Below are 22,714 nucleotides of genomic sequence, written 5' to 3' on the forward strand. Positions count from 1 at the left end.
GGTCCAGAGGGTGTATATATATGATGGAGACAGCTGATAGTAATATCAATCAACGGCGCTATATTATCTGACGCCGCACACTGAGTCATGCAGCCACCATCACCGCACGCCAGAAACCCGGAAGCACGTGACCGAGTGCGACAGAGGTCACAGTCAGTCACATGACTAACAGGCGGCCAGCCGAGCAGGGAGGCGGGCGCAATGCGCAGAGTGGCGTTCAGCGCAGATGCAGCCATCATTTGAAGGGGAAAGTCTTCAAGTATGATATGGGTGGAAAAGGGCATAGTGTGTATGAACGGTCACATTTAATATCAATCAGCAAGCGTCATTAATGATAAATAATGACTTAAATATAATAATAGACAATGAAGGAAATATATAAGGAAATATATAATAGTATAATATAATAGATACAATGATAATTTAATAAATTCATAATGTGTGAAAGAAATGATAATCACCTCCTAATATATACAATTCTAATAATAATGAATAATAAATATATATATGAAATCTAAAACCATAAAATGAATATATATGTATATAAATATAATTAAAAAAATATTAATTAAATAATGAAGAAGGAATGATAAATAAAAATAATAAAATAAAATAAAGTAATTGATTTAATAAATTCATAATGAATTCATCAAAAAATTCATCAGTATACAAAAGGAGTGATAATTTCTACTCCACAAAATATTTAACCTATTTGCCTAAACATTCAACAAGACATATATACATTCACACATACCTAAAATCAACAAAATTAATAGAATAATTGGATCACTCAAAAGATATACAAATGTATATCTATAACAATAATATGATCCATGCTTACACTCACACATGCCTGAAATAAAAAAGTAAATAGAGTAATAGGATCTCTCAAACAAATCAATGTATATCTATACAGATGATAGATGACCCATATTTACCCATACATATTAGAATACCCATACCAAAATACCCGAAAAAGGTTAAAAAATTGAAAGTGTACCCCAGGGAACCCTAATCAACCCGAGAAAATATATATAAAAAGAAAATATAGAATTAGAATAAAGTTTCAAAGGACAAAAAATGCAGGACAGACTACAAAAAGCTTGAAAAGCCGCACTGTTTGTTAAGACCATTAGGTGTCATACATTGCAGCATTGTGGTCCATTTGCACTCTTTTTGTGCCAATTTTTTATTACAATCACCTCTCCTATTCCCAGGGTACAATCGATCAATACCTCTAATTTTTAACAAGTGAGATTGGCCATGATGGTACTGACGAAAGTGGCGTGCCAGAGGTTTAAGTCTGGATATATTCACATTATTTTCAATTTTAATTTTTTCCGCTGCTTTGAAATCTTTGATGTGTTCCAGGTTTCGAACACGTAACTCACGTGTGGTCATCCCCACATTTATGAGATACAAGGACACGTAGCAAGATATATCACATTTGACGTGCAACAGTTAATAAAATGCAGAATTTCATATTTTCTTTCACCACTTGAATCTTGGAACACATCCGTTCTCACCACATGTTGACAAGCTTTGCAAGTGCCACAACTGACACTACCCCATTTGGGGCCCTTAGAATCAAATATAAATTGCGAAGAATGAGGTACATAATGGCTGTGAATTAGCGAATCCCGTAAAGTCTTACTGCGTTTTGCAATATTTGAAGGTCGATCTGGTAGAAATTTCGATATCGAAGGATCTTGCATAAGAATTGGCCAAAACTTAGAAATAATGTTGGTAACCTCACACCACCTAGAGTGATAATTCGTAATAAAATGCACATGTCCATAATCCGTCCTGTCTCGAGTCGCATTAGACCCCATCAAGGATTGGCGGTTTATCTCCTTAGCCCAAAAATAGGCTTTCTGGACATTGTCTCTCTGGTAGCCTCTCTGTAAAAACCTTGATGTTAACTCTTGTTGTTGTTCGAAATCTTCATCACGATCACATATGCGTCTCATTCTTAAAAATTGGCCTGTGGGTATTGCTTTAATAACATGGGATGGATGTGATGAATTCGCATGTAATAATGCATTTACACTTGTTTCTTTATGATAGACAGTAGTATGTAATTTGATACATAAGAAGAGACTGAAAGCGCACTCACCGGTATATGAACAATCAAAGCGGTTTATTCACATGAGATCATGCGGTGCAAGGAGGGTATGTGAATACAAAAAAGGATGACAGATTCATTGGATCTGTTGAAGTGCTCACATAGCACGAAACAGCTGTCATCCTTTTTTGTATTCACATACCCTCCTTGCACCGCATGATCTCATGTGAATAAACCGCTTTGATTGTTCATATACCGGTGAGTGCGCTTTCAGTCTCTTCTTATGTATCATGTTGGATCTGTTTTTCTTAAGCAGCACCAAGGTATAATCTTTTTAGCGTTTTTTTTGTTTAGTTTGTTTTCTGACAAAAGGCTTTAATAGTGCATTTTTCTGCCCCTGGAGCAGTAAGGGTCTAGCGTATAGCGGCTGTGCGATTGCATTTTTTTCTCTTTATTCTGAAAGTAGTATGTAATTGTCCAGATTTGAACACAGATATCCGTAAATCCAGAAAATTGATGAAGTCTTGTGCAATGGTCCAGGTGAGTTTAATATTTACAGAATTACTATTAAGATATTCCAGATACTTTTCCAACTCAATTCTTGAACCCTGCCAAACAAATAGAACATCATCAATAAATCTCATCCGTGAGACAACTGATCCTGTCGGTGTGTAATCCATATTTAGAATGCATTCATGTTCCCATAAACCCATAAATAGGGAAAGCCGCACCCATGGCCACGCCTCTTTGTTGGAGATAGAACCTATCCTTGAATACGAAATAATTATGCGATAAAGCATATTCTAATAATTGCATGAGAAATCCAACCAGCCGAACATCATAATTCCTGTTGGATAAATATCTTCTCACTGCATTGAGACCATGTTCGTGAGGGATTAATGTATTTAGGGTTTTCTACATCACCTGTTATTAAATACATATCCCCACTCATATATATACCATCCAGTCTCCGCAGTGCATCTGTCGTATCCTTTATATAAAAAGGAAGTTCAAAGACTATTGGTTTTAAATAATAGTCTAAACTTAGATATAGGTTCCAAGAGACTGCCGTTGCCAGATATAATTGGACGGCCAGGTGGGTCAACCATGTTTTTATGTACCTTTGGCAATAGGTAAAATGTAGACACAGATGGAGACTCTACTTTTAAACCCTCCCAAATTTTTTTGGGTATAATCTTTTCTTCCAAAGCCATATCCACAATGTCAAATTCTTTTTGATATATGAGAGTGGGATCGTGGTCTAAACACTGATAACATTGGGGATCATTTAACTGTCTAAATGCCTCTTTTTCATATAAATGGGACGGCCAAATGACCACATTTCCCCCTTTATGAGAGGGTTTGAATACAATTCCTCCAAAGCCTTCCTTTGTTCCCTCTTTAAGTTATCAAATGGTCTGTACTCTGGTATTTGTCGTATTTCACTACAGACCATCCTCACAAAAGTATCTATAGATGAGCTAAATGTAAGGGGAGGAAAACACTTATTAGGCTATGTGCACACGTTCAGGATTTCTTGCAGAAATTTCCTGAGAAAAACCTGAAATTTTCTGCAAGAAATCTGCATGCGTTTTTTGCGCATTTTTACCGCGTTTTTGGTGCTTTTTTTGTGGATTTTTCCGGACATTTCCCAATGCATCATATAGTGGGAAATCCGCAAAAAATCCGCAAAATTAATGAAAAAAACGCATCATGTGCACAAAAATTGTAGAATTCATTCTAAATGATGGGATGCATAATGTATGCTGTTTTTTTCCAGTTTTATAGCGTTTTTATAGCGAAAAAATGCAAAAAAAACACGAAAAATCAGCAACTTGTGCACACAGCCGACTTCTTCTTGATAAAATCTGGAAATTTACCTGATGTTTCACTTTGTTCCGCCAGAAGGTCTTCTAGCGCTTGTAAAGCCTCCAATTCTTTTTCTGTGGAAAAGGTATCAGGACATGATTTATTATTATGATATTTCTTTAGTAAAAGTTTACGTGCAAAGAGAAACGTATCTTTCATAGTTGTAAAGTGGTCTATTTTAGCTGTAGGGCAAAAATTGTTTACTTCTTGTTCTTTACCACCATTAAATTTTCTCTTTGTGGATGGAAACCTGATGTTATATCTTCCTGAGATGGCTGATGAGTCACTAATAGAATTATTTATTGAATTAATAGAACTCAAACTTGCCAAGGAGGTGGTAAGATTCAGATTTTCTTATAGATAATTTAATTCGCCATTTGTAAATCTTGTTAGTCTGATAATCCTGTAGTAAATCACGTTGAAATTTATTCAATTTGTGTTTCTGGATATCAGATTCCCACTTGGAAAAATAGGAATTTAGATCCCCATCTAATTAATCAATTGCTCAGTAGTGAGGTTTTTCTGTAACTTGTCCTGCAAAGTCTTTAAATCTGTTTCAAATTTTTCTTATCTACATCAACTAAGATTTCTAAAAAAAATCCGAGAACAAGCATTGCAAGCATCCTCCCATTTTTTCAATAGACTTTCGTCCTCCATATGGAAGGACGGAAAAACTTGTATACGTAGGCCGCGGGGGATTAAATTATGTTGTAAGTATTGCTCCAATGAGCTTTTATTCCACCATGTTCTTGTCCGTTTATATAACAAGTCTTTCAGATTATTCTTATCTTCATGGCTATTCCCAAATATTATCTCTGTTCCATCATGGCCCACGTCCTTGAAAATGGAGGATAATTGTGTTAACCAATTAGAATCTCTATTTTTATAATCCATATTAATGGTCTTTTCTGAAAATTACAGTGGTATTTCTTTTCTGTATAGGTGATATGCTTTTTTCTGACTGAATTTTACACATAGAAAGCAGAAGGTGCAAAAAAGACAGCATAATATTTGTGCTACATTTATTCAGCATTTTTGGTGGCAAAATCTAACTTTATTATAATGTACTGTAGACAAATCACACATAATCTGCCTGAAAATGCAGCAAGAAAAGTGCTTCATCCATAGCATTTTTACTGTCAAGAGTAAAGGTTTTGGCTACAGAAAAAAAGAGAAAAAAACACCACGTGTACATAGCATTACGTTGGGTAGAAGGGAGGATCCGGCTGCCGAGGTGCTGGGTCTGGAACTTATGGGGCCTTCTGTTTCTGGGGGGAACAAGAATGCAGCCAGAGTGAGCCAGAAACCAGGGTGAATGGGGGCATGGCCAGTCAGTGTGAGGTAAAATGGGTTGTGTGGCAACGGAATCGTTCATCCCACCAGAATGCTGATGAGGTACAGACCACAAGCGATGAAAGGGGAGTGACTTGCCACAGCATGACGCGAAAGGGTGGCATAGTGAGGGACTCACCGAAACCGTAGGTTGTGCAGGACAGCATGGGATCGACAGAGCATCAAAGTACGATCACCTAGGTGTCGGCCGATATCCAAAGAGGCGTACGCCGGGTAATACATTATAGAGCAGCCCTTCAGATCACAACGGCTGCTAAGGGAGACCTGCACCAAGAGGAATCTTGTGGGGAGCTCTACTTTCCTACTCCACAGATATATGGACTGGGGGCTTAGCGGGTAACAAAGGAGAACGCCCGCTGCTGCCTTAAGAAGGACCGTGTGCTAGGCGAAGACACCAGCAGACACGGAGCCATAAGTGGAACCATTAACAAGAGAATGTTTAGTTAACCAACGTTTATTCAGTTTTACCCTTGTATTCTTTATTGACCCTACTATCTGTGAGGAGTTTTCCCACTGTTAAATAATTAAATATAGTTTATCCCTGCTCTGCAGCATTTGTGTCACTGCGTCCCAGCACCTGCTTATTACATTTGGTGTAGTCGGAAGGATGCGGTCCGGTGACACAGATGCTGCAGACCAGTCCACTATGGGTGCCCTCAGGTCCAGTTTGACATTGGGGGCATTGCTTAGCAATCTCTCAAAGTTTATTGGAGATAACATGATGTTGTGGGACTGGACTGAATGGGTTCAGAGCATACTGCGAATGCACCCCATGCCCCTGTATTACAGGCGGAAATAGTGTTAATGGCACTATATGGGGAGGCCCGGTGTTCTGTGATGTTCCGCCTTTCACATGAGCGGGATACGTCTGAAAAAGTTGTCAAGATTTAGGAAGAGATTCACGGGAACCCCACTAACATTTGAGAGTTGCGCATTCATTTGTTTTGTCGCGTCCAGCGAGAAGAAGAGACCGTGATGCAATATATCAACATGCTGCAGGAGATACATGCTCACATTAGAAAAAGGGAAGATGTGGGAATCATGGGAATGGGGCCTCCTGATAGGATTTTGAGGGATCAATTTGTGTCGGGTCTTAGGGATGCACCATTGACGCAGGCTTTGCGAGAATGCTTGCGCGCTAACCCACACATGACCTTCTTAGAGGTGGGACAGAGGCGCGTGTAAGAGAGCAGGAGCAGAGGATGAGGGCCCTGGCGGAGATGGTCCGTAGCTATGAAGTACCTACTCCACCTGCAGCAGAGCTGGAGTGGGCCCGAGAGATATGAAAGGAGATACAAGACATGCAGAGAGAATGGACCAGTATCAGGAGATTCTTCAATCCGAGACAAAAATGCTACAGGATCTCGCCTTTCTACCAAGCCTGGTCAGGGAGTGAGATCTCTTGGTGCTGAAGGGGGACAGACGTATTTCAATTGGGGGAAGACTGGACATTATGCTCGAGACTGTGTTAGTCGGAGATGGCCCCCACCGATGCAGTTGTTAAACTAATAGGCTTCGCAGCTGAGGGATGCAGCACAGAGCCAGGAAGATGGAAGAAGGGGGAAGGAGGTAACGAAAATATAGTTTCTGCGAGCCCTACAGTCTGGGCCGAATTGAATGGGCGAGCTGTTCAATGCTTGATCGACACCAGGTCACAAGTGACTACTTTGCCGAAGGCCTATTTCAGACAACATTTTCTGGAGATCTCGCGGCCAAATTGGGGACCAGTAATAAGACTAATGGCAGCTAATCAGTTGCTCATTCTGGTTGCAGGAGTGGTCTGGATGAAGATTAACCCCTTTCTGACATTGGACGTACTATCCCGTCGAGGTGGGGTGGGCCCCTATGACCACCGACGGGATAGTACGTCCAGCGCGATCGGCGGCGCTCATGGGGGGAGCGCGGCCGATCGCGGCCGGGTGTCAGCTGCCTATCGCAGCTGACATCCGGCACTATGTGCCAGGAGCGGTCACGGACCGCCCCCGGCAAATTAACCCCCGGCACACCGCGATCAAACATGATCGCGATGTGCTGGCGGTGCAGGGAAGCATCGCACAGGGAGGGGGCTCCCTGCGGGCTTCCCTGAGCCCCCCGCAGCAACGCGATGTGATCACGTTGCTGCGAGGGTCTCCATACCTCCCTCCCTGCTCCAGGCCCGGCCGCGGCATCCGGGTCCTGCAGGGAGGGAGGTGGCTTCACAGAGCCTGCTCAGAGCAGGCACTGTGAAGCCTGCAGCACTGTAAGTCAGATCGGTGATCTGACAGAGTGCTGTGCAAACTGTCAGATCACCGATCTGTGATGTCCCCCCCTGGGAGAAAGTAAAAAAGTAAAAAAATTTTTTGCAAATGTGTAAAAAAAACTAAAAAAAAATATTCCTAAATAATGAAAAAAAATATATTATTCCGATAAATACATTTCTTTATCTAAATAAAAAAAACAAAACAATAAAAGTACACATATTTAGTATCGCCACGTCCGTAACGGCCCGACCAATAAAGCTGGCCCACTAGTTAACCCCTTCAGTAAACACCGTGAGAAAAAAAAAAACGAGGCAAAAAACAACGCTTTATTATCATACCGCCGAACAAAAAGTAGAATAACACGTGATCAAAAAGACAGATATAAATAACCATGGTACCGCTGAAAACGTCATCTTGTCCCGCAAAAATTGAGCTGCCATAAAGCATCATCAGCAAAAAAGTAAAAAAGTTATAGTCCTGAGAATAAAGCGATGCAAAAATAATTATTTTTTCTATAAAATAGTTTTTATCGTATAAAGGCGCCAAAACAAAAAAAAATGATATAAATGAGGTGTCGCTGTAATCGTACTGACCCGAAGAATAAAACTGCTTTATCAATTTTACCAAACACGGAACGGTATAAACGCCTCCCCCAAAAGAAATTCATGAATAGCTGGTTTTTGGCCATTTTGTCTCACAAAAATCGGAATAAAAAGCGATCAAAAAATGTCACGTGCCCGAAAATGTTACCAATAAAAATGTCAACTCGTCCCGCAAGAAACAAGACCTCACATGACTCTGTGTACCAAAATATGGAAAAATTATAGCTCTCAAAATGTGGTAACGCAAAAAATATTTTTTGCAATAAAAAGCGTCTTTTAGTGTGTGACGGCTGCCAATCATAAAAATCCGCTAAAAAACCCGCTCTAAAAGTAAATCAAACTCCCCTTCATCACCCCCTTAGTTAGGGAAAAATTAAAAAAATGTATTTATTTCCATTTTCCCATTAGGGCTAGGGTTAGGGCTAGGGTTAGGGTTAGGGCTAGGGTTAGGGCTAGGGCTAGGGTTAGGGTTAGGGCTAAGGTTAGGGCTAGGGTTAGGGCTAGGGTTAGGGCTAGGGTTAGGGCTAGGGTTAGGGTTAGGGCTAGGGTTAGGGCTAGGGATAGGGTTAGGGTTAGGGCTACAGTTTGGGTTGGGGCTAAAGTTACAGTTAGGGTTTAGATTACATTTACAGTTGGGAATAGGGTTGGGATTAGGGTTAGGGGTGTGTCAGGGTTAGAGGTGTGGGTACGGTTACTGTTGGGATTAGGGTTAGGGGTGTGTTTGGATTAGGGTTTCAGTTATAATTGGGGGTTTCTACTGTTTAGGCACATCAGGGGCTCTCCAAACACGACATGGCGTCCGATCTCAATTCCAGCCAATTCTGCGTTGAAAAAGTAAAACAGTGCTTCTTCCCTTCCGAGCTCTCCCGTGTGCCCAAACAGGGGTTTACCCCAACATATGGGGTATCAGCGTACTCAGGACAAATAGGACAACAACTTTTGGGGTCCAATTTCTCCTGTTACCCTTGGGAAAATACAAAACTGGGGGCTAAAAAATTATTTTTGTGGGAAAAAAAAAGATTTTTAATTTTCACGGCTCTGCGTTACAAACTGTAGTCAAACACTTGGGGGTTCAAAGCTCTCACAACACATCTAGATGAGTTCCTTAGGGGGTCTAGATTCCAAAATAGTGTCACTTGTGGGGGGTTTCTACTGTTTAGGTACATTAGGGGCTCTGCAAATGCAATGTGACACCTGCAGACCATTCCATCTAAGTCTGCATTCCAAATGGAGCTCCTTCTCTTCCGAGCCCTCCCATGCGCCCAAACAGTGGTTCCCCCCCACATATGGTGTATCATCACACTCAGGACAAAATGGGAAACAAATTTTGGGGTCCAATTTCTCCTGTTACCCTCGGAAAAATACAAAACTGGGGGCTAAAAAAATAATTTTTGTGGGAAAAAATGTTTATTTTATTTTTACGGCTCTGCATTATAAACTTCTGTGAAGCCCTTGGTGGGTCAAAGCGCTCACCACACATCTAGATAAGTTCCTTAGGGGGTCTACTTTCCAAAATGGTGTCAATTGTGGGGGGTTTCTACTGTTTAGGTACATTAGGGGCTCTGCAAACGCAATGTGACACCTGCAGACCATTCCATCTAAGTCTGCATTCAATTGGCACTCCTTCCCTTCCGAGCCCTCCCATGCGCCCAAACAGTGGTTCCCCCCACATATGGTGTATCATCGCACTCAGGACAAATTGGGAAACAAATTTTGGGGTCCAATTTCTCCTGTTACCCTCGGAAAAATACAAAACTGGGGGCTAAAAAAATAATTTTTGTGGGAAAAAATGTTTGTTTTATTTTTACGGCTCTGCATTATAAACTTCTGTGAAGCCCTTGGTGGGTCAAAGCGCTCACCACACATCTAGATAAGTTCCTTAGGGGGTCTACTTTCCAAAATGGTGTCACTTGTGGGGGGTTTCTACTGTTTAGGTACATTAGGGGCTCTGCAAACGCAATGTGACACCTGCAGACCATTCCATCTAAGTCTGCATTCAAATGGCACTCCTTCCCTTCCGAGCCATCCCATGTGCCCAAACAGTGGTTCCCCCCACATATGGTGTATCATCGTACTCAGGACAAATTGTACAACAAATTTTGGGGTCCAATTTCTCCTGTTACCCTTGGGAAAATACAAAACTGGGGGCTAAAAAATAATTTTTGTTGGAAAAAATGTTTGTTTTATTTTTACGGCTCTGCATTATAAACTTCTGTGAAGCCCTTGGTGGGTCAATGCGCTCACCACACATCTAGATAAGTTCCTTAGGGGGTCTACTTTCCAAAATGGTGTCACTTGTGGGGGTTTCTACTGTTTAGGTACATTAGGGGCTCTGCAAACTCAATGTGACACCTGCAGACCATTCCATCTAAGTCTGCATTCAAATGGCACTCCTTTCCTTCCAAGCCCTCCCATGCGCCCAAACAGTGGTTCCCCCCACATATGGTGTATCATCGCACTCAGGACAAATTGGGCAACAAATTTTTGGGGTCCAATTTCTCCTGTTACCCTCGGGAAAATACAAAACTGGGGGCGAAAAGATAATTTTTGTGAAAAAATATGATTTTTTAATTTTTACGGTTCTGCATTATTAACTTCTGTGAAGCACTTGGTGGGTCAAAGTGCTCACCACACCTCTAGATAAGTTCCTTAGGGGGTCTACTTTCCAAAATGGTGTCACTTGTGGGGGTTTCAATGTTTAGGCACATCAGGGGCTCTCCAAACGCAACATGGCGTCCCATCTCAATTCCAGTCAATTTTGCATTGAAAAGTCAAATGGCGCTCCTTCGCTTCCGAGCTCTGCCATGCGCCCAAACAGTGGTTTACCAACAGTGGTTGTACAACAATGTTTGGGGTCCATTTTCTCCTGTTACCCTTGGTAAAATAAAACAAATTGGAGCTGAATTAAATTTTTTGTGAAAAAAAGTTAAATGTTCATTTTTATTTAAACATTCAAAAAATTCCTGTGAAGCACCAGAAGGGTTAATAAACTTCTTGAATATGGTTTTGAGCACCTTGAGGGGCATAGTTTTTAGAATGGTGTCACACTTGGGTATTTTCTATAATACAGACCCCTCAAAATGACTTCAAATGAGGTGTGGTCCCTAAAAAAAATGGTGTTGTAGAAATGAGAAATTGCTGGTCAACTTTTAGCCGTTATAACTCCCTAACAAAAAAAAATGTTGGTTCCAAAATGGTGCTGATGTAAAGTAGACATGTGGGAAATGTTACTTATTAAGTATTTTGTGTGACATATCTCTGTGATTTAATTGCATAAAAATTCAAAGTTGGAAAATTGCGAAATTTTCATAATTTTCGCCAAATTTCCATTTTTTTCACAAATAAACACAGGTACTATCAAAGAATTTTTACCATTGTCATGAAGTACAATATGTCACGAGAAAACAGTGTCAGAATCACTGGGATCCGTTGAAGCGTTCCAGAGTTATAGGCCGGCGTCACACTGGCGTTTAACAAATCGCATTGCACTCGGACCAATATTAAGCTATGGGGCCGCTCCCAGCAGCCGACTTTTTGTCGGCCGTTTTTCTCGGTCCGAGACAATCGCAGCATGCTGCGATTGTCACGGACCGAGGAAAACTCTTGCCTCACTCGCACCCATATAAGCCTATGGGTGCGAGTGAGACAGCGCACACCACTCGGATAACATCCGAGTGATGTGCGCTATAAGCGGACCCCAGCAATGGAGGAGATGGAGAAATTCATTTCTCCGCCTCCTCCGCAGCTGTGCTCCGATCCTCTCTGTGCGAGAGAATCAGAGCACAGACGCATGACACTCGGACTCGGCTCCGGCTCTGCTGCGAGCAAGAGCCGAGTGTCATTAGCATATCGCATCCGATGCTCTCGCATCGGATGCAATACGCCAGTGTGACGCCGGCCATAACCTCATAAAGGGACAGTGGTCAGAATTGTAAAAATTGGCCCGGTCATTAACGTGCAAACCACCCTTGGGGGTAAAGGGGTTAAAGTATGCGGGAAAAATGTAGGGCGCAAGGGAGTCGTATTGGTCACAGGAAATGCTGGTCATGGACACGTAATGACTACGGCGATGAACGTGCTGAAGGAGATGGGACAACTACTGATTAGTGAGCCGCAGGGACCTTTCTTGAACCAATGGAGCACACAAATCCCCCAACGGAAGGTGTTTCAGAAGCTAATCTGAGCAGCTCAAGCCCAGGAAACGTCAGAAGACCGGAGAGTCTTTGGGAATGTGATGGTGCCTGCGGCTGCAAAGCCAAAGTTCAAAACGGCAATGTTGTAGTGCAGTGTATCAAACTGGGGACTGACAGTATTTGCGGATGCAGGCAGAATTGACAGGACTGTCACCCTCAACAAGTGCAGCAAGTAGAGGATGTACTGGAGTGCTACCAGGAAATTTTTGCCCGCCACAAAGATGACTTCTGTTGCACTCAGGCAGCCGCTCATGAAATTCCTGCCAGAAATGCCGCACCATTGGCACCAATCAGAGACAGATATTGCCAAATAACCCCCCAGATGTAGAAGGAGGTAAAGGAGATGCTGACTCATATGCTGCTGCAAAGTGAAGTAATATAAGAGAGTCAGAGTTCGTGGGTGGCTCCCCTTGTGCTAGTCCGAAAAAAAAACTGGACTCTGCGGTTCTGTCTGTTATAGGCGGCTGAACGCCTGCACTGTGCAGGACTCTTATCCGTTACCCCAAAATGAGGAGTCCCTGAGTCCCTCTCTGCCCTGGGATGGGAAACACATTTTTCCACCCTTTTTCTGGTCAGCGGGTACTGGCAGGTGCCAATAGCAGAACATGACCGGCCTAAAACAGCATTTGTACTGCCCATGGGACTGTTCAAGTTCAATCACATGCCATTTTGTCTGACTAACGCTCCAGAGATGTTCCAGATCTTAATGGAGCGGTGTTTGGGAAATATTAATTTTGATGCTACCTTGATCTACCTTGATGACATCATCATCTATGCGCCCACCTTTGAGGAACACCTACAGTGGCTAGAACAAGTGATGAGCCAGTTTATAAAATCATGTCCTGAAGGTGAAGCCACATAAATGTCATGCTTTCCATAAGCAAATTGAGTATTTGGGGCATATTGTACCAAGTGAAGGAGTAAGACCTGCATGAGAGAAAGGAGTGGTGGTGCAAGAATGGTCCACTCCTAAGACAGCAAAAGATGTACGGACCTTCCTAGAGCAGGCTGGCTATTACCGGCGATTTGTGAAAAACTTCATGCATATAGCGAAATCCTTGCTGGAATTGCTGAAGAGAGTGTTGGCTGGCTTGAAGAACCAGATCATCCAGGCTGAGAATACTCATGCCAATGCCCTCACCAGGGTGACACATGAACGTCCTGGCCGTGACTGAGATGAGGAGCTTGAGGCAGAGGAAATTCCTGGATTCCGAAACCTGCCTACCTTATGGGTGGCAACGCAGGGACAGATCGAGGAAGAGTCTGAAGATCAGGTACTGGGGAGATCCCGAGATGACTGGATTCAACTCCAACAGATGGACAAGGAGACTGCTCAAATGTGACAGTGGGTGGCATTGAAGCAACTTCCTAGTTCGACGGAGAGGAATACGCAGTCCTCAGGTTCCCCACGGATTCTAGGACAATGGGAACAACTCTGCTTATGAGGTGGATTGTTATATTGGAAGGTATAGCTGTTGCGCAAAGAGGGAGTCACTTAGCAAGTAGTACTCCCAGAGAAGTAGATCAAGATGGTGGCCACCGAAGCTCATGACCGAGGGGTTCACTTCGGTGCTGAGAAAATGTTCTGGTGGCTACCGATATTGGTGTATCACCCACGACTGATGAATGCGATGGAAGATGCGTGCCATCAGTGCAGAACTACTCCCTATCACCACCAAGGTAATGGGGCCTGTGAGCGCTTCAATCAAACATTAAACCAGATGTTATGCACTTTGGAAGAAGACCAGAAGATACGGTGGCCTGAGTTTGTGCCAGAACTGGTGTGGGTGTACAACAACCGAGTGCACAGCATGACCAGGTTCACGCCCTACACCCTGTTGTTCAGAGAAAAAGGATGAGAGATTACATAGCTGGAACTGGACTTGGAGGAGGACTACCCACAGATGGGGGTGTCCTTTGGGTTAAGGAACATCGGCACCAATTGCAGGCTCACCATCGACTGGTGCAGACGAAGTTTCAGGAACTTAAGCACCATGAAGCACCAGCTATTCGCGGGACAGCTCTGAGACCCATGGACCAAGTCTTGGTCCGGAATAAGTGGCCCCAGGGAAAATTGGAAAGCCGGTGGGAGTGGACTCCATACCGAGTGACATGATGGGTATGTTCGGGACAGCTCAGGTCCAGGGTCCCATGCAGAGACGCAGAATTAAAGGATGCCAGGATGCCAAGCATCAGAACAGCATCTGAGAAGGAGAAGGATGCGTCTCAGGTCCTGCTCTGAGAAGACACTGACATTCCACCTTCTCTGAAGAACCACGCTGCCATCTTGTGGCCGGGGGTCGCCATGGATATGAGTCACCCGCCAGGGCCATGGGGTACTCGGTACCGGGTCCTGCGTTCACAGGGGGATGTCATGGTGGCGACCCGGTCCGTGGCCCTGGGCGCCCATGTTAAAGGGAAAGGTCTATAAAGGGAATAAAGTTTATGTTCGTGACGTCACCTGTGGTATTCGGTCAATGGGGACCGACACTGCTTTAAGGGGTCCTCTGGGGTGATGATATGGCAGCTAGATGGTATACCTTCCCACAGGTGAAGTATACCCCCAGGGCTCCAGGTGTGTAGATGGAAGATGGTGATAAGTGCAGTGAAGAATGAGGAAACAGGTTTGTAGTCTCTTTACCTTATTTACTGAAGACTTCAGCAGCCACAGTCCAGAGCACCAGAAAATAGGGCAGACAGGGTCCAGTCGGCTTGGAAGTGAATCCAGAGTCCCCTTTACCAGGTGGAGTTAAAAGCCTTCCTCTAGTGCAGTGGTATTGTAGTTCCTTACTTCCTATGGCTTCAGATAAGGTCCTCACAGATGTTCTCTCTGTCCCCCATATAGGATAGGACAATACCTGCATGACAGGTAACTCGAGCCTGTTTGTAGGGACTCTAGCCCGCCTTGGGCTCTGTGTTACTGTGTCTCAGGTGTGTGTGGCTGACAGGTAACTTACAGTTCAGCTGTCCTGCCGGTCTCTGTTGTAAGTCGTGGAGTCCCTTACAGTCCTCGGTGTTCCGGCTACCGGTTATCTGCGCTTCAGAAGGAGATAGTTCATTTGCAGCTGGTCTCCCCTGATGTCACTCTCCTGTGCTTCGCTCTCCTGCACACTCACTAATTGTTCAGCTTTCTGTATGTCTCTTTCCAGGAGCTGAAGTGCTTCAGACTACACGGCCCCTTCAGACCTTCTGACACTCTATGTTGTTCTGCTCTCTTCTATGTCTCTGACTTTCTGAACCTTTTCCCTCCAGATCTGGATGTAGTTATAGGCGAGTTCACCTTAAACAGGTTTAGAGCTCCCCCTTCTGGCCTGGAGTGTGAACATGTTGTATGCATTGTGGTTACCTGAACAAACATCTCCTTCATTGCTTTCAAACGTAACATCACTCTCCCCGTGAGGAAAGCAATGTCACTGTGACAACCAGGACCCTGGGGCATCACAGATACCATCAGGACAACACGATTGGAGGGATCAGCGGCATTAGAAGGGGTTAAATGACCGCAATCATTGCTAGCACTGATAGGGGGCATTGCTGCTGGGTGTCAGCCCTCACATAGAACTGACACCTGTGCGTGAGCCCGCCAAGCAGTATAGCATGTCAGGAAGGGGTTAAACGCCACTCATTCTTTGATTCTGTGATCTTATATCTGCTCTTTTTCACATAAGATATTTATCTTCTCTGAGGATCACAGCTAGAAAGTACGGGTTACTGTACCATATAAAACTGACCATTTCATGAAAGAAGGAAGGGATGTCATAAGTTATCTAAATTCCGACAGTTCCGTATTATTATATACCCTCCACACATGTCTATGTGGTAGGGTGTTATTTGTTCTTTTTTTGTGGAACTCTGTTTTGGTTACTTAAAGTATTATATATATGTATATTGCCATACACTTCTCACACACAATAAGGGTGGTATTTGTGATGACACCTGTACTACACCTTATGTTAAGGATATATTAGGGTCTCAAGGGAGAGCTGCAGATGAGTGGAGTGGGGGCGCCATACTGTAGAAACAATGGATGCCAACTTCCACTGACAGGCAGGGAATATAGGAGGGAATTTCTGGGGCTTATTATTTCATTCATATTGTGACTATCTCTCCATGATTAAGAATCCTATTGTTCTCAATATTTATGTTTTTAATCCTTGTATATGTATATATATCTGACTAAACATAGAATGACGAGGTCTTTTTTTTCAACTTTACGATTAAAAGTTATTTAATAGGGGTCTATATGTTTTTGTTGTTTGTTTGATTGGGATCTCCACTTGATAAACTTTCTGGTTGATATTGGTATTACAGTGTGGGCATGTGTGCCTAGTCAATACAAAAGTGCCCTACACTTTGTGAATGGTACAGTAACAAGTCTTTATTATTTAAATAACACCATTAATCATGTCATTGTGCCTGTGCACGAACAAAACAGGCCCAATTTCAACTTCATGGATGATGATGCTCCAGTTTATTGAGGTTGCATCATTAAATAACATCTGCTGGATACTGGGGTACCTCAAATGGAGTGGCCTGCACTTTCTCCAGACCTGAATCCCATATAAAACCTATATGATCAGTCGCCACCTAGAGGCTCGTAACTCTGTACCCCACAACCTCAATGATCCGAGGGCTGGCCATCAAGCAGAGTGAGATGCTAAGCCTCAGCAAACAATAACACTACATGTGAACAGCATGAGATGTCGTTGTCAAGCTGTAATTGATGCTCAAGGCCACATGACAATTTATTGAGACACTGACATTTTTTGTTGGGGTATACTCACCACTGTTGTTGGCTTTTGTTTCAAACAATTGTTTGAGATGAGGAAATCACCATTGCACGCTTCTACTTAAGTGCCCTACTTTCATGATAAAATATCACTGTAGTGTCTCCTTTTACATTTTATATAAATTTTGTTCAAAAGTCAAATACACCGAACATGCAAGAAGGAGAATTCAGGGCAACAATTTCTGTAGCCTTTTTTAGTGTCTGAATGACCCATATACAGTAGCTATTTTACAATCTCATGCACAGTACACTTCAGGGTGGCGCAAGATCCAAAATACGTGTTAAAGTTTCAAGAAGAAGAAGAAGGAATGTCACCACTCACCCAGTCTGCAGGTAAACCAGTCCATTTTTATTTTCTTATCATCCTGGACAAAATCATAAAGTGCGGCAGTGCTAATATTGTAAATGCAGGTGCAGGGATTTCAGAACGTGAGACATGGTGGACTATGACCGTTTTGCTCTTCACTAGCGCTTCTACAGGTCCAAAATTTCAATGTTGCTCAACTACACTTCCTTTTAACAAGGGTGAGAAGAGTGAACAATTAGTGCAAAAACACAACACGTTTGAGCAGAAAAAACATCATGTCATAACCACAGACATGTCTAACTTATCGTTTAGACAAAGAGGACCTTGCGCATCGGTGTCTAGAATCCACTTAGCTTCTCTCTGGAGAAGTAACGTATTATAATTTCTTCCTTGCATAGGATAATTAACATGTCCAATGCTTGCAAATCTTAATACATTTGGATCTGCACTGAGCTATTCATTAATGTGTTTAATAAACCGTAGTGACCCTTTCATAGTTGTTATTAAACGATGGTGTTCCCTAAATCTCGTGCACATTGGCCTTATTGTTTTACCAAGCCAATGGGTCTCACAGTGGCTCTGGCATTTTCAAAGCAAGAGAAACGGCTGCTATGATCTCAGGTGACTTAACTGTTCTTGCTGACAATTAAAAATGTAATTGAAAAAAAAAGCGTAGGGGTTCCCCGTCATTTTCATAATCAGGAGAGGGCAAGCCGACGGTTGGGGGCTGACGTTAATATTCTCAGAAGGAGACAAATCAAATTGCTCTCAGACCAATGTTGTGCAATGAGGCCGTGCAGATCTGTGTAATTTTTCTCACCTGTATTCGGCGTGCTGAGATTTCACTCCAAAATCGTACAGTGCGAGAAAAAAATCACATGAATTACGGACCATCAGTCCAGCACCCGATTTTTGTGGATACATTACAATTCTGTAGCAAAGGAAACTGTAAATAGTCCTGAAAATGATTAATAGCTGCTGAGAAAAAGAAAAACTGATTGTATGCGGATGACAAGAGAGAAATAATCGTACCACTATCCTGGATGAAAATGGGACGGAATATTTACATGCTTGTGTGAGCGAATCCTATCAGTTCCTTGTAAAGAAAAATCATAGACACAATGGGAAACAGAAACAGATGCAATGAGAAGAGACGAACACCACCACCCGAGCTGCCGCCTCACCACCACCCGAGCTGCTGCCTCACCATCACCCAAGCTGCCGCCTCACCACCACCAGAGCTGCCGCATCACCACCACCCAAGCTGCGGCCTCACCACCACCAGAGCTGCTGCCTCACCACCACCCAAGCTGCCACCTCACCACCACCCGATCTGCTGCCTCAGGCACCTCCACCAGAGCTGCCGCACCACCAACCTTCTGTCTCTTCCCCATTATCCCATAAAATGTAAGTCCGCAAGGACAGGGTCCTCTCCCCTCTGTACCAGTCTGTCATTGTAAATTTGTTTACTGTAAACGATATCTATAACTCTGTACGTAACCCCTTTCTCATGTACAGCACCATGGAATTAATGGTGCTATATAAATAAATAATAATAATATTCATAACACTTCCCAGGCGATTAATATCAGCTCACAGCTGTGTATTTAGCATTTCCTGGTAATTAAAATGAGGATCCCCCCAAAACAAATGATGTAGGGTCTCCTATATTTAATGACAAGAAAAGACTAGGCAGACAGCTGCAGGCTGATATTAATTGTCTAGGAAGGGGCCATGGATATTGACCCTTTCCAGACTAAAAACATGAGCTCTCAGCCACCCCAGAAATGGGACATCCATAAGATGCACCATATCTGGCTCTTTACCTTGCTCTTCCCACTTGCTCTGGTGCGGTGGCAAGTGGGTGATAGTTGGGGGGGTTAATATCACCTTTGTATTCTCAGGTGACATCAAGCCCACAGGTTAGTAATGGAGAGGCATCTATAAAACTCCACCATCACTAAACTCATTGTCATATTGTATAAAAATACACACACACAGAATAAGGCTGGTTTCACATTTGCGTTTTTTTGGGTGCGTTTTTGCGGTAAAAAACGCAAAAAACGCATGTAAACGCGTGCAAACGCTGCATTTTTTTGACGCATGCGTTTTTGCATGTGGTGAAAAAAATGCGGCGTTTTGACGCGTTTACATGCGTTTTTTCATGCGTTTGCGTTTTTTAAACGCATGCTGAGAAATGTGTGACAGCTGCCAATCATCAAAATTAAGTAAAAAACCCACTATAAACAGAAATAGTTAGGGTTAGGGTTAGGGGTAGGGATCCTAACCCTAACCCTACCCCTAACCCTAACCCTAAGGGATCCTAACCCTAACCCTACCTCTAACCCTAACCCTAACCCTAAAGGGATTAGGGTTAGGGGTAGGGTTAGGGGTAGGGTTAGGGTTAGGATCCCTTAAGGTTAGGGTTAGGGGTAGGGTTAGGGGTAGGGTTAGGGGTAGGGTTAGGGTTAGGATCCCATAGGGTTAGGGGTAGGGTTAGGGGTAGGGTTAGGGTTAGGGGTAGGGTTAGGGTTAGGATCCCATAGGGTTAGGGGTAGGGTTAGGGGTACGGTTAGGGGTAGGGTTAGGGGTAGGGTTAGGGTTAGGATCCCTTAGGGGTAGGGTTAGGGGTAGGGTTAGGGTTAGGATCCCTTTATCACCTTTATGTTGGGGGGTGGCATATCAGTGTGTTTTCTGATTTTTTAATATAAAAACGCATGCGTTTTTAACGCAAAAAAACGCATGCACAAAAAAACGCATGCGTGCCCATTGACTCCAATGTATTTTTTGACCCCAAAAAAACGCATGAAAACGCATGCGTTTTTTTGGGTCCAAAAAACGCCTCTCAAAAATACTACAAGTTGCATTTCTGAAAATGAACGCATGCAGTAAAAAAACGCATGCGTTGCAAAACGCGACCAAACGCGTACAAACAAAAACGCATGCGTTTTCAATGTTAAATATAGGAAAAAAAACGCATGCGTTTTTTTGAAAAAAAACGCTGCAGACAAAAACGCAAGTGTGAAACCACCCTTAAGTCCTTTAATTGAAAGAATGACACAGACTCCTTTAAGGAATCTAAATTAAACCATACTCACGTCATCGCCCAGTCCACAGGAGCCAATGTCTCCTGAAACAGTATTAATTAATACACAACAATATTCCTCACTTGTCTGCAGAGAAGTGAATAATAAATTTGTAGCTCTGCTACATCTAGATAGCAGGCTGCATTGTTGCATGATGCATCAGAGACACTGAGCAGTGTGTGTTACCACTGCTCAGTGTCTCGTGGGTTACTCCTATGACTTGACTGATGTCATTGTGAGTGTGAGAAAGTTCTCAAGCTCGCTGTGTCGTCAGAAAGGTCCTGGGAGGTCATAGCCAATGAACGCAGTTCAACTCACTGACGTCAACGTGAGCGACATTACAACTTTTCCCACCAGCCTTGCTGACACTGACAGCTGAAGGTTGTAGCCTGCAGCTGTCAGTTTTGCCTGGCTGGTTATCAAAAATGCAGGGGAACCCACGTAAAAATTTTTTATTTATAGCGCAATTGATGGGTCAATTGATGCCACTTTTCTTGGTGTTAGCCCTTATTTTAGCTGTTTTGGCAGCTTTTTTGCCCCCCTTGAAGGTGTTGTCTATGCATTTAGTTTTCGGCTATTGTGTTCGGCGATCGTTGGGACCTTCATCGATCCAAAATGCACCAAACCTTGAAAGGTTCGGTCATCTCTAATTGTCACTACCTGAGAGACTAAGCAGCCATAGCTATAGTTACTGTTTTTTGGATCATACAGAACTGTTTCTTTTTAAACCTACATAGAAATGTACGTAGTGTAGTTGATATCTAAAATATTATCAATACCACTATTTTATGCAAGGGTCTGAAAACTGCAACTTGTTCTGTGAGTACTATATGCCTGGAAATCTTGTAACGATTGATGTCAATGTAGAGCCCTTATATACTGTATGTCACCATATTTTATACAGTTGCATATATCGTATCGGCCATTTACGCCAATTGGAAAAAGTCTTATAGAATGGAATATCAATTTTGCTCCTTAATTTAACTGAGCAATGCACCCAATATAAAATGACATGCACCACTTTTATGCAAAATATTGTTGCACGAACACAACCCATAAGGTGACATGATAGGAAAAGTTTCTAGAATGATTAGCGAACTGCACTGCATTTATTATCTTATATCGATAACATACATTTTTTGTTGCAATGCTTCCTACTTTCTTCTTTTTCAGGACAAGTCTATCTGGATTTCTCTGCTGAAGTGTCAATCTTATGTCCACGTGTTGAGTGTTTGCAGTTTTTTTTTTGCTGCATTTTTGTATGCAAATTAAAAGCTGCTTTTTACCGCACCAGCAAAAGCTAAAAAGCTAAGAGATTTCATAAATCTCATGCACACGCTTGTTTTGTTTTCTTGGCTTGTTTTTTGAAAACTGCGGCATGTCAATTCTTTCAGCATTTTTGAAGCATTTGTTCACCCATTGAATCAATGAAAAAGTGCAATAAAAGAAGCAAAACCTGCATTTTGGTGGAAGCTTTTTTTTTTTTACTGACGAGATCAGGTTTTGGCTGCAGAAAAATAAAATGCAACGTGTGAACATAGCCTTATGGTACTTTCAGATGTGGCATTTTTGCTGCATTTTTTATGCAGAATATTTGGTGCATAAAATCTGCAGCATTTTACAGCAGCAGCATAATCAATGCGATTTGTGAAATCTCACACACTGGGTTTTCTTCAGTGAGTGTTTTGAACCCTTATGTGTTTTTGCCAAGATTCAGCCTGTCAAGTCTTCCAGCGTTTTTGCAGGGCTTTCCATTCATTCAAATGAATGGTTGAAAAAAACAAAGATGCACAAAGGCATAGATAAAATCAGTTTTGTCAGTTAATTAATTTACTCATTTATTTATTTTATTACAGCATGGAAAATCAACATTCAACCGAGCTAAACTGATGAATATCGGTTACACAGAAGCAGCAAAGGAATATGACTACAACTGCTTTATCTTCAGTGACGTTGATATCATTCCAATGGATGAAAGGCATTTATACAGCTGCTCAAAAAACCCCAAACATTTGTCGAATTCTTTAGACAAGTTTAATTTCAGGTATTTAATGTTAAATGATCAATACAAAATAATGCATAAATATCCCCATATTTGTTCTTGCCACAGGTATTTGTTTTCATGAAGCAGTTTTCCTCTTAGCGCCTGGTGCAACCAATTGTATTATCAGTCTGAGAGCAATTCCACAAAACGTCGGATCGCCCTCGGA

The 22,714-nt window shown here is 42.6% G+C and overlaps 1 protein-coding gene across 7 annotated transcripts in view; it reads left to right on the top strand.

Annotated features, from left to right (window-relative positions):
- The window catches only part of LOC138651117 (beta-1,4-galactosyltransferase 1-like), a 480,309-nt gene that overhangs the window by 189,758 nt on the left and 267,837 nt on the right, over positions 1-22,714 (top strand). For all 7 annotated transcript variants that reach the window (XM_069741131.1, XM_069741142.1, XM_069741124.1 and 4 more), the window contains one exon: positions 22,361-22,548. In XM_069741131.1, coding sequence (XP_069597232.1) covers positions 22,361-22,548 — 188 coding nt within the window. The remainder of the gene's footprint in view (positions 1-22,360; positions 22,549-22,714) is intronic.

Source organism: Ranitomeya imitator, chromosome 1 (assembly GCF_032444005.1).
Source record: "Ranitomeya imitator isolate aRanImi1 chromosome 1, aRanImi1.pri, whole genome shotgun sequence".
In the NCBI taxonomy this organism is placed as follows: Eukaryota; Metazoa; Chordata; class Amphibia; order Anura; family Dendrobatidae; genus Ranitomeya; species Ranitomeya imitator.